At 36.3% G+C, this 13,479-nt stretch overlaps 1 protein-coding gene across 3 annotated transcripts in view; it reads left to right on the forward strand.

The window, feature by feature from the left end:
* The window catches only part of Gdap2 (ganglioside induced differentiation associated protein 2), a 127,551-nt gene that overhangs the window by 89,506 nt on the left and 24,566 nt on the right, over positions 1–13,479 (forward strand). For all 3 annotated transcript variants that reach the window (XM_076817066.1, XM_076817067.1, XM_076817068.1), the window contains exon 8: positions 7,490–7,643. In XM_076817066.1, coding sequence (XP_076673181.1) covers positions 7,490–7,643 — 154 coding nt within the window. The remainder of the gene's footprint in view (positions 1–7,489; positions 7,644–13,479) is intronic.

The following is a 13,479-nucleotide window of genomic DNA, read 5'->3' on the forward strand; positions in this document are numbered from 1 at the left end:
CATTTGGCATATTTTGTCGGATTAACTGGCTATTCGTTCATCCGACTAGAGGTCTAGTCCCATAGGGAGCGGTTTTAAAGCCGGGTCAAGACCTGAATGAGTATACGTTGAGCAAGCTGAGCGCGCACGAATATTCTGATGTGGATGGGTGAAACGGTAGCCAGGACCGCATTGCTTCTACGTCAGAAAGGGTTAGCGTGATCGCATATGCTAGCGTGGACGTGTCATTCGCGGTGACTCGGCGCATGCGACTCGACTCGCGAATGCCGGCGAAGGCACATGACTGTTGTCGGTTTTCTTCCGCACATCAGAGAGAGTTTGGAGTGCATTGCGTTCAGCGTGGAAGATAGAAGCAGATGTGATACTTTTCTAAAATCCTCGATGTCTCGGATATTCATGATATTGAAATATATGGTAGTCCATATGAAATTAGGGAGGGTTAGGTCCTCGTTTTTGCAGATTCGAAATTGTTTAAAAAATACAAACCTTCAAAGTTACCTGCTTTCGGTGATTTTTACGAAACCCGCTTACAGAAATTAATTTTAATGACCTAAATTTTTTTTTAATCATGAAGGATGGATCTATGTGAATGAATTTAATCCATTGCTAATATTGCCATAAACAGTTAATCAAAAATCTAAAAATTACATTTTTAACAATATAATGCAATTACCATATGATAGACTTTAAAGCTCTATTTTACTGAATAATTTGTCTTTTCTTTACTACACCCTGCATAATTCTTCATTCATACAGCCTGACCGACTCGCTGTTGTGTTAAAAACTCACGCGAGACTATTTTTAACAAATTCAGCTTGAAATGATATAAATCAATTTTTCATGAAATTTCCTTCATTATGGTCCGAATTACGTCGTTCTTGGTGTTAGTTCCATCGGCGAAACATAAGGAATCAATTGACGGCGTTTTCGTATAGATCTGATGAGAAATGCGGAACTCTTGGACATTTTTGACTTTTTAATGGTATTTCAACCGATTCGAGGGTCGAAACCCATAAAATTCGGTGAGGCACTGCGAAGGGTTGTCCTCGTCACGGGGTATCAGGCGGCACCTCTTTGACAAGTGTCGCTGGAGAATCACCCTGTATTGGTAAACAGGATGACTCGAAGGGTTGAGCTGTAAGTTTATTTAGCTAATCACACCATCTTTACGACTGCGGAGTGGGCTAAGCTAAGCACAGAAGTTGGTGAAGAAAGACACAATGGCACTTTCGACCCCTCCGCATGCGTCATTCGTGCGCGCTTAGCCTGCTCAGCGTATACTCAGTCAAGTCTGGATGGGGCTTAACGCACACATCTTTAAAGGTGAAATCAGACTGCACGTGGATTGGCGAGCCGGCTCTGCTCGCCCAGGTTTGCGAATCGGCGATCCATGAGCGTTCTCACGGCTTGGCTTAGCTCGTGGAGACTCAGCTTGCCCAGGGCTTGTCCAGGGCTTGTCCAGGCTCGCGAATTGGCGATCCATGAGCGTTCTCACGGCTTGGCTCGGCTCGTGGAGGCTCGTCCAGGCTCCTCTAGGCTCCTCTAGACTCCTCTAGGCTCCTCTAGGCTCCTCTAGGCTCTTCTAGGCTCCTCCAGGTTCTTCTAGGCTCCTCTAGGCTCCTCTAGGCTCGCAAGTCGGCGATCCATGAGCGTTCTCACGGCGCGTGGGTTCGGCTAGTCTCGTGTCAAGCTCGCCGATCCACGCGTCGTCTTATTCCACCTTACGACTGCGGAGTGGACTAAGCTAAGTGCAGAAGTTGGTGAAGAAAGATACAATGGCACTTTCGACCACTCCGCATGCGTCATTCGTGCGCGCTCAGCCTGCTCAGCGTATACGCATTCAGGTCTGGACCCGGCTTAGGAGGCATTCTACTGTATCTGTATCACTGGACAGATGCTAAAAAACCTTATTGTCAGCGATATGTGTGTATATATCGCCTACATATACCATACATAGCGCCTATCTGGATAAATTGTCTGGCCCGAAGGGTTCTGGTGACTCTTGAGATGTTTGAAAAATGTCTCAGAGTTGCCACAAAATTGCAATGTGACTTTCGTCACGTAGGTTTTAGAATCTGGAGAGGATACATCGTCTAGGGCTGTGGTCCTTAAGGGGGTAGGTTACCCTCAACAGCCAAAAATCAGGCCCTTCTTCAAACACACATTCTGAAGTAATAAATGAATATAGAGATAATTTTTGTTTTACTTTTTAAGCGTCATTTCGTTGACTTTAATGCGCAATAAGAAAATTTTAAATATATTTATAGGAAAAAAAGTTACAAATATAAATGTGAGAGCGTGTACGCGATTCACCGTCTGATGGTGAACACGATTCCGGACAGGTGAATTACCTAAAACACAAAATAAAGGCATTTTTATAATCTGTAAGGCAGTATCCTTCTTGTGCCGGAGGCAAAATTTTGTTAAACAAATTAATTCAATTTTTATGTTGATGTTTCTGTTTTTTCCTTTTTTTGTAGGAAATTTTTTTTTTTATCTTTTTTTAAGAATTTATATTGAAAATTTGCTCCCAATACATAGAGGGGAATAGTTTCCTGCAGCTTCCTGTAAATTTTCATTCAAATCGTTCGAGCGGTTCTCGAGATTTTATGTTCACCGTTTTGGAAAACGTAGTTTCTGGGAAACGGCGTTTAAAGTTGGACATTGTTATCCGATTTCATGTGCAGGCTCGTACATTTTTTACTGTAATTCCTTCATTTTTTTTGAATTTCGGGGCCCGGTTGCGCTTAAAATGCGTAGAAACGATGTAGCTAGCGGAATGTGCAAACATCCTAAAAACCAATTTTCGAAAATTTTGAGGGTAACCTACCCCCTTAAATCGCAGTTTCTTACAAAAAACCTTCCGCAAGTTTAATCTAAACTGTTATTGTCATGCTGCACGTAAGTACTGTTTCGCTGAAATAATTTACAGTAAACCCTAGTAGCACAAAATATTGGTGAAATATTTTTTCCAAATATTAAAAAAATATTTTTTTGGCCACACTTTTTAATATCACAAAAATGTTGATTCCAAATATTATATACACATACTGAAAGTGTGAAATAAATGTTTTGAAAATATGAACTAAATATTCGTGGTATATAAAAGAAATGTTCAGGAAACATAAAGCAAATATCCTGGAAATGTGCAAATAATATTCAGAGTTACACAATAAATATTCAGGAAATGTAAAACATATATTTAAAAAACGTAAAGTAAATATTCAGAAATTGTGAAATAAATATTCAGGAAATGTGAACTAAATATTTAGGAAATGTAAAATAAATATTCAGAAAATGTGAAATGAATGTTTACTTTATATTTGAAAAAAAAATTTCATAACATAAAATGAATATTTCCCGAACATTCGGAAAAAATATTTTGTTTCTAATATTAAATAAATATTTTATTTATATTTCAACAAAAATATTTTTTTCTAATACAAAATGAATATTTCCAGTATTTTTGAAAAAAATATTTGCTTCTTAATCTGGAATAAATATTGTATGTATATTTAAATATCAAAAAGATTTAATATATTCAATATTTTGTGCTACTAGGGAATTGTTATTTTCGAATTTCTAAAATCTCAGTAGAAATCAAAACTTCACCACTGGTCTATAAATTAAGATATAACATTTATGAAAATACAGTTGTAGTGTCACTGCTAGTTTGCTCAAATATTACATTATATTTTTCGCATAAATAATTGATCGTCCTCGCAACCTTGTAATATGTATTCTAGGAGGAAATGTCGGGATAATTGAAGCAAAACAACGAAATAAACAATCGAAATAGGATAAAATAGAATATTCGCGTGCATAGAATATTTTAGAATGGTCCGTGGACAGTGACCATTCCCCGCGGAATTATTCTTCGTCGAACTACAAGAAAATTGGCCAAAGCACCATGAAAATTTTCAATTCCTTTGAGAACCATTTCGTAACTCAAACACTGTTCCACTTCCACGAAGTTTGGAGCTAGCTCCTGAATGAAGTAGGATAATTTCATAGCTGCCGTTGAAATCGCCGAATCTCTCGCGTCTCGATTGCATTAATCTCATTCAACTCAAGGAAGCGGCATAGCAATTTGGAATTAAATTCATAGGAAAATTTGAGGCACTCCCTCCCTCTTTTTCTCGGGACTTGCATAATAATGTCCGTGTCTCTGGGAGAAGCACAATGTCTCGTGATACTGCTGAAAACATAATTACAGCCACCAGCATGGGTAATAATTGAGAAAACAATGCTAGTGTCAGCTTCAAGAAGTATAGTAGCAATTAAAAGAGCAGGTATACCCAGTTGTATTGTCTGCATTTTGTCATATGTAAAACAGAATATGAAATTCTGCCAGTCATGCTTTGATAACTACGGCCATTTAGGTATGTATCATTCACTCTTAAGCGTAGCTTTTCAAGGATTCAATAACTCTTAATAAACTCTATCGCGCAAGAATCTCCACAATGCCTGTTATGTCTGAAATCGCTAAAAAAAATGTTCTTGATTATCGCAATGATTTGTGAGAAAACATATTGCATATATGGTGACAAAACAAAATAATTAATTTCGCACTTTGTGGCTACGAATCTTCACATTTGCCTTCAGAGATTAGATGGTGTATTATTAAGATGATTAAGAAAATACTGTCATTAAACATATTTCTCTGCTTTTGGCTGTTGAGCGTACTTTGACTTTTAATTATCTTTTTCTTAGAAATGAGTGAAAGGTTAATTTTTTAAATTTTACTGTATTAGAGTACTCTATCCGAGTAATTTAAAAAAGATAAAAGACTTCGAAAAGACAAAAAAAAAGTGAAACAGTTTGCTTATAATCAGCATTATTTCGTATCAGAATGAAAAATTGCTCGTTAATACAAACTTCTCGCTCTGACAGGGGAAGATCCCGAATCCGAAAATTCAAAAAATTCTTAAACTTTGTGGATATGTAGGGGATTTCCTCCTGATTACAACGCAATTTGTTTTGCTGCCCAAATTCACTCTATGGGGGTGAAATTAACCCCTGGAGATTCAACTATTTTTCGATTTTAATTTAGAAAAAAAGTTTTGAGACAAAAGTTACTGCTTTTAATTAAATTATCAAATAGTAAATGTTTTATCAATTGTTTAAACAATTAGAAAAAAGTTATAAACAAAAATATTAATGTTTTCTAAAATAAGTTTTTTTCACGTGAAATCTGAACTGGATATTTAAGTAATTATGAAACAGCATAATCCATATTTTTTCCATACAATTTCAACTTTTGTTGTATTGTGGAATTGTGCTCCTCGACAGTCGAAGAGCTTTTGGATCCCATTGTAAGGTGCCTTAAGCTGCACGACGAGCAATGTTCTTAGGAATTAATAGCTAACGAAACAAATGTAATGCCGTCAAATGTCTGACGAAAGTAATTTCTTTTAAAAATCACATTCAGCCTATTTATACAGGGTAAACAACATAACTGGATAAATTTATTTATTTCGGTTACTACAAGACAAACTCAAATTATTATTTACTAGCGCCCCCGTGTCGGCTTCGCCCGAGATATTAGCGTGACTGCTTCATGCTTATTAGAATTAATATCTTTTAAGGAAATTAAGTAATTTGAAAAAAAGGTTAATTTCTTCATAATATTTCGGAAAAGGTAACATTCTCTCCTTTGGGAGATTTACTTTCCCTCCAGCGCAACATATACCAGGCGCTTCTTCGTTCCATGTTAATAATGCGTTTTTGAGACATGCCACATAGCCCATGTCCGTCCTAGAGCATCCAGGAATAACGTGTTAAAATTTCAGGAAGATCGGTTCAGTAGGTCTTCACTTTTGCGCGAACATAAAAATCGGCTCTCTCTCTTTATATAATAATATAGATACAGAATTAAATACACTGCTTTAGAGGCACTTACAGGCTGACTATAATAGTACATATATATTTTTTTTGTTATTTTATTTTGAGGTTTTCACAATAACCTTCAGTTTTTCAAATCTAATTTCTTTTTCACCCGTCTTTTATCGGACACAGAGACAAATTCGGAAAAGTGTATTTTAGGGGAATCCTGCGAGCCTATACATAAATGCAGCGTTGTTGTGCGATCAGATTGGCCTAATTTTATGCATGATGTTTATAAACATTGAAATGTTTTATATCCACTATTGATATGTACCTCTGGAAGACGTGAGTCAGTACATTGGCGATGTTTTGAAAGCATAGTTACAATCATGAGTTATGAGCGTAACGAGGAAAAAATTGAAGTGCTCTTAAGGGGTTATGCCTAGTCAGGCGGTCGAAAAGAGGTGAATATTTGTAATTTTTTTTGAAGAAGCGGAAGCGTATAATTTTACAAAACTTTTTGCGTTTAAAAGAGCAACATTTAAAGAACATTTGGTAATTTTTTCGTAGAAAAATATTTAATTTCAGATTATCTAAAATCAAAAAACAAAAAAGATTTCGTTAGTATATTAATGTACCCTCAGGTTGACGGAGAGAATTTTCCGAAATATTAAGTTAAAACAAAATGGCGGCTATTTAAAGTTGAAATCCTGATTTTTTCCTGCAAAAATTACGCGAAGTACAAGAAAAGAATTAGTTTTTAGTGCGGTAAAGTGAGCTGAAATTAAATACGAGTTTTAATTAAAGATATAGGTAATTATTAACCCCTTGCGCTGGGATGAAGTGTGTAGCACGTCAGTTTCTGTTTTTTTTTTTGGAACCGTGGTTGTCAAAAACTATGGCAGATTTTTCATTTCTTTGAGGTTAGATTCTGTTTCCCAGCTAGCTGACAGGTTAGGCTATTGCGCACATCACTCGCGCATCTTTTTCTGCAGCTCAGTTTACCCCGGCTCACTTTGCCCCGAATGTGTGCTCAGTGGAAAATTAATTATTTAATAATGTTAGGATTAATATTTTTTCAAACGCTTGCACATGTATGTTTATAAGCTTGTTATAAACACGCAGAAAAAAATTGGAGTTAAAATAACACATTTAAGTCTCATTTATCCAAAAAGCTAAATTGAAAAGAAAACCAATTGGAAGTCTCTAAAACTCCATTTTTAATTTTTTAAATGAATTTCCACTTTTCTGTATCTGAATGTGCATAATTATCATTGTGGTATTACTCACATTTATTACGTCACCAAAATTTGTAAATATATTCTATTGTTAAAGAATAAATTAACAAAGCTCATTTTACCCCGAGGTTCACTTTGCCCCGGTCTCCCCTACCCACAGTTCTTCTATTTCCCTGTATTTTCTTACCCGATTAGTTTCGAAACATTTCATTTACACTCCACACTGAAAAAACTGTCGCTCTTTTAATATTTTAATATTTTATTAATCTCTTGAGAGATTACTGCGACTAGTTTTTTTTTTAAAAATAATTTTCGAAGAACTGCCAGTCTAACATTGCCCGACATGTAATGAGTTACTAAGAAATTTAGCACATTTAATCGTCTCAAAATAATTCTCAGCACTTTTTGCAATTTGCATGTTTCAGGTACGAGAGGCTCCTGAGGAGAGCAAAGACGGAGGACCTGTCCGAAGTTTCAGGGATTGGTTGCCTCTATCAAAGTGGCGTCGACCGTCAGGGCCGGCCGGTTGTCGTATTTGTAGGCAAGTGGTTCCCCGCAACTAAAATCAATCTGGACAAGGTGAGATTAATATTTATGAAGTTTTAGCAACAAATTTGCAGCGGAACCTCGTTATTAAACACTTCAAAGTAGTTCGGGGTATGGAATGCATTCATACTGCATCACTGTTCGACTGTAATTTTCGTGAAGTTCTTAGCTAACGTTTCTTCAGACTTTTTTATCGCTCGCTGGCGTCAGTATACAATGTATACTACATAGCATCCGTAATTACTCGAGTGATAGAGATTTTTCATTTTACCTTAGTCATACAGTTATTTGTAAGGAAACTTCGTTCTTTGAGAAATAAACGTGTGGTCTAGTATATCGTTTGCAATATACTGTAGAATCGAGAAAATTCATTAAAACTTTATGTATGTACCCTTAATTAACGAATTAGAATATGATTTTCTACGATTTATATTCTACTTCAACAATAAAAGTAGGATTATTGTTAATTCCTTAATTTTTCTGCTACAAAGCAGTCCTTTTTAAGATGGAAAAATCTGATACAAGCATTAGAACATAGCTTAACAACTAAGCTGAAAATAATTGTTTGCAGAATGCTAAGTATTGTAGTATATAGAACTGTTACGAATATTCTAACAAGGAGAGGCTCCCAGGTGTCTGCCTCCGATTGCTTTGAAATACGTGTCTTTTTATTTTGACCTGCTTGAATGTTTAGAGGGTGAAACCACCCCCCAAAGTTCATAAGAATAGTTGGTACCCGCCTCCGATTGCTTTGAACTTTGGATATGTTTTAGAGGACCGAAAAATAAGAAATATTTGTCTTTTTATTTCGACCCGTTTTCATATTTAGAGAGTCACATTTTTTCTCAAAAGCTAGGGGGTGCCAACTGCCCATTTTTCACCACCCTCCGGACGACCATGGTATTTATGTATGCCTGCATACAGAGTTGAGCAAAGTGTAATCCCTACTGATATATAAAAGTGAAACGTTGCCCGTTTGTTTGTCCTTCTTTCACGTCTAAACGGCTGAGCGAATTTCAATGAAATTTTTAATATATATTACATACTCCTTAGATTAGACGATAGGCTATTTATTTTTTCTTTTAGGCTTTTCTATTTCATTACAAATAATTCCCGGGTGAAACCGGGTAACGGGTCAGCTAGTCTAAAATATATCCCTCTTGCTTTTGTTAACCCATTTTGTAGTGCCAATGTAATTTAAAATTTAAAATAAAAATTTATAAATATTTCCTTTTTAGTGTAAACTTAATAAAGATCAGTTTTGAAAAATAAGCGATTTTTTCTCAAAAGGACGATCATGGTATTTATGTATGCATACAGAGTTGAGCAAAGTGTACTCTAATTACACAATTACAAATTATGATTAAAATGTAATTACGTCCTTAATTACGCATTATTTTCTGTAATCGTTAATTTAGGTAGTTGACGGAATTGTGATCGACTACTTAAATGAATGATTACAGACAATAACGTGTAATCAATTACACAATTACATTTTAATCATAATTTGTAATTTGTAATTAGATTACATTTTGCCCAACTCTGCCTGTACACAATAAAATCATTACGAATATCCACGCTCAAGTAGAAGCTTTGTATCTGTTTCTGGTGAAAGAAAAATCAAACATCACACTGTCCACAAGTAAACTTCAACAATGATTGCAGGGGGGGGGGAGATGTGATAAAAGAAAGTAGTAAGTTCAAGCTAACCGAGCGTCGCGAGGTTGAAATCAATATTCGTATTCCGCTGCAGGTTAACAGAGCGAACTCGCCGCTTTTATTATAGACTGGCGTGTTTAGCAGTTCTTTACAAGGTGATCGATCCGTTTAGCATACTACAGGAGCGAGAAAAAATTGCCTCGGTTTTCCGGAGCGAAATCGAGCGTTGTCGCCTGTAAGCGTTCTCCATAGAATCCCATGCGTGTCATCGAGAAAAACGCGGTCAGTCGTGGATCGCATTTGTCAATGAATTTATTGCGTAATCCGTCGTAATTGAAACAAACGAATGCAAAGCGGCACGGAGGCCACTCCATGATAATGAAAATGCTTATACATATTTAAGAGGTGAGTAAGTACGAAGTCCCGTTTAAACTAGATATCCGCCTATTTGCATCTGCCGATATAATTTGAATTTTCAGAAATAAGGAATTTCAAATTTAACTTGCAACGGAGTACTGCCCTCCTTAGTTAAACTGTCCTATCTAGTATTTTTTCATTTTCCCAGATACGTTGAAATATTTTAAGTTCCACACATCGTTTACCTTTTAAGTAAAGTTAGAAAACTGTACGTGCTTCGTGAAGATTTATAAACAGTCGAATGTAGTTAACCTAACTTCTTTCCAAACGGTTAAAATATCCTATCTAAAACAATTAATTAATTGGTACGTTAATAATATATCACCTGCCGGTAAACCTGTCACAAAGAATTATATTAAGCTGTTACGAAATAATGACAACATGTTTTAATTTGAATGAAGGAAAATAAGGACGGTACAGAGTAAATGATAAAACTTTTTATAATTTTTTATAAAACGTTTTCTCGGTTGTTTCAAAACGTTAGATAGCACATTTTAACTAAAGAGGGCAGAGTAAAATTTTTACGTTGCTGGCCCATGATTCGCAGTGTTTGAAGAATTTTTAACGTAGGTAATGAAGTTGGTAAAAGCAAGCTTTATAGTAGCAAGCGTTATTTAATACACATGTTGTTCTGTAGATAAAGTGTTCATTTATGTACACAATGCATAGTGATGGAATAATATGAATTAGTAATTCGAATTAGTAATTCGATCGATCGAGTATTCATTTTATACGTCGTTTATTTGATAGTCCAAATAAATTCCTGTTCTATCGGTTGATGGGACGTTAAGCGGGCAGCCCTTTAAATAACCATGTTGCATCACTGGCGGCCTTTGTCGGCATCAAAATTCACGGCCCAAAATTGATTGATATCTGAGAAAGTTGACGTTTTACCTGTGGAAATGCTCCGCGTGTTTAGCAACGTCATCACTTGCGTATTTAATTTTTTACATTTTATGCACATTACCATAGGAATCTGTTTTTTTTTTTTTTAATTAAATGGAGAAGTTGCATTCGCAACGTTATTAATTCACTGATGTTCAAGAACTGGGGTTTAATGGAATATGCTAGTGTCTCTTGTACATCTTTGAATTCGATTGTTTTTTTTATATTAATCAAGGCTGATCTTAGAGAAGTGAGAATGATTGATACCTAATATTTCTTAAAGCATTCGCAAGAAATGGATAATTGCCAGTAATATTACAAAGACATTAATATCTGAGAATTCAAATTCGATTAACTTTTGATATTTCGACCACGCATATGTCTTAAGAACTTTGAGGAAAAATATATAGTTTTCGTGTTAAAGTGGCGGCCAAAAAATGTTATTTAACTTCAAAGAGAAGTTTCCATCATTCAACCTTTCCACATTCATATTTTTAACACCTTCAAGACCATGTACAAAAATTCGCTTTTCTTTATAACCACACCGATCCTCAAGCTGTTCATTCTTAATTGCCAATGATATACATTATTTCGCTAACGAAAATTTCATATTATTTCTGTGAAGTTATTTCATTTATTACCGCAGACCTGTAGGATCTTCTCACTTTTTAAATTTAACATCATGCAAATATAAGAAGAACGCGTGTCAAGTAGATTTTAATACCTGGCAATGGATTTCGGACAGTTGGATAAAATCTTCTGTCAGTTTCACGATCTTATTATTGTTGCGTATCAATATCATCTTTGCTCCCCCCTCTCCTGCCCTTTTGCTTGCTGATGAAGAGCGCACCACCAGTGGCAAATCGATATTTACACGTCCAGAAATAGACCGACCACGGAACAACTCCCAAGCCGAGGGCGCAAGAGTTGCTACGTTGTCGCGAGCACGCTAGCCTGCCCTGGAAAACTTTCTTTTCGTCCTTACACACCATCCTTTTTACGTATCAAGTGGCGCCCTTTGAAAAAAAAAACTCGAGCGACGCCGTCGGAAATAGCGCCCTCGATCGAAATAGGAAAGCCTGTATAGCCTCGCCCTATCGCGCGTTGGTTGACTTGTCGATGACGTTAATCGTGATTGATCGATGAAAGGGTTTCGACGTTAACTACGAACTACGTGTATAGGTACATGTTCTGGATTTTTCGATACGAAATTGCAATCATTCCGTTTAGCTTTCGTTCTTCTTACACCATTCCTGATGTGATAGGTAGGGTAAGGAGGCCAGTAGATGGACGAATCGTTGGTTAATCGTTAAAATTGAAAGAACTAAAGTTTTAATCTATATTATTGTTTTTTTTATTTTGTAGAAAAAACGTTTGTTGTTTCATAAAACATTAATATATTTATTGAATTCTTTTTGTATGCGTAAAAGTATTTATATGTACGGTCTTACGCTAGTCGCTCGTTTCTTACAAGGGGAGGACACCATGAGGTAGACACCGATTTTTATGAACCCTTGGCACGATGAATCTATCGAAAATAAGTAAATATAGGTGGGTCCGAGCGTTTCTGCCAATGGGCTTTAATAATAGAGATATTTACATTGAAATTATTAAAAAGTAGCATCCCCGTGTCTCGGCTTCGCCCGAAATATTAGCGTGACTGATTCCTAATCCGTAGTCTGCAATCTGTAAACTTTTTATTTATTTATTTATTTTTTTTTTGTTTAAATATCTTCTTATGGGTCTTTAAGGCAGTCCCTGGGAGCGAAAGCCCCCTTTACCTGCCGGGGTAAACGTACAAGTGGGGTAACCTGCATGGAGTATCACAAGATATGGGTCGCTGCGGGGAAAAGTTTCAAAAAACCCGCTCATGAGTACTCTGCAATCTGTAAGCTCGAGAGCCCTCGGCCACTTATTCCCGCCGCGGTGCTGTTTGGCAAGCGAGAAGCGCGTTCGCCCGGTCGCCACCTGGCGGTCGCGTCCCGAACTACTATTATTTAAAAATCAGTATTTAAAAAAAATAAAAACGTTAGAACCTTCCTCTCGCTGATACGAACAAAGTGATGTAACACACTTGTGCGTACAGTTCGTATTTACTGAGAAATCGCATTTCAAAGTATGCAACTTCAATTTTATATAATAGTATAATAGATTTCATAGTGGCCGTGGGGTTTTAGTGGGTAAAAATCCCACGTAACCCTGGCGTCCGCGGGGGATTCCCTTCTGGAAGCGTTGGGGTGCCTTTTGAAGATGTCTCCACGTTAAAAAAACAACTTTATAAATTTTTTTTATAAATTATTTTTTTTATAATTTTTTTTTAACTTGGGGATATCTTCGAAAGGCACCTCGACTTCTTCAGAGGGGAATCCCCGGGGGCACCAGGGTAGTATGGGATTTTTACCCATTTTTTCTCACTTCTTCAGGGTTTTGAGCTGTAATTTAATTACGTTGTATTTCAATTACATTGTAATTCAATTACACGCGCAATTACAGTAATTAGGAATTGAATTAATTGAAAAGTTTGAATTATGTAATTGAGTTACAACGTAATTGAATTACTATGTAATTGCAATACAATTTAATTAAATTACGTAATTAAATTACAGTGTAATTCAATTAGCACAACTGTGTTCTTAAGTGGGAAAGTTATACGAAAATCGGGAAGGTTGCCATGCTGTGATCTCGAGACAACAGATAAAGCAATAAAAAGATACAAGGTACGCAGCTGTTGAAGGGGTGTGAAAGATGTAAAAGAACACGCGGGAGCAATTCCTTCAGCAAAACTAGGTCATTGTCCGAGATTCAAGGACGCACTGGATCATTCTCCCTCAGACCTTCGCTTCAATTTCAGGTCACAGATTTATCGGGTCGTAGTCAATGAAAAGCATCGCCGAAACGATGTGCTTGA

This window comes from Andrena cerasifolii, chromosome 7 (assembly GCF_050908995.1).
Source record: "Andrena cerasifolii isolate SP2316 chromosome 7, iyAndCera1_principal, whole genome shotgun sequence".
In the NCBI taxonomy this organism is placed as follows: domain Eukaryota; kingdom Metazoa; phylum Arthropoda; class Insecta; order Hymenoptera; family Andrenidae; genus Andrena; species Andrena cerasifolii.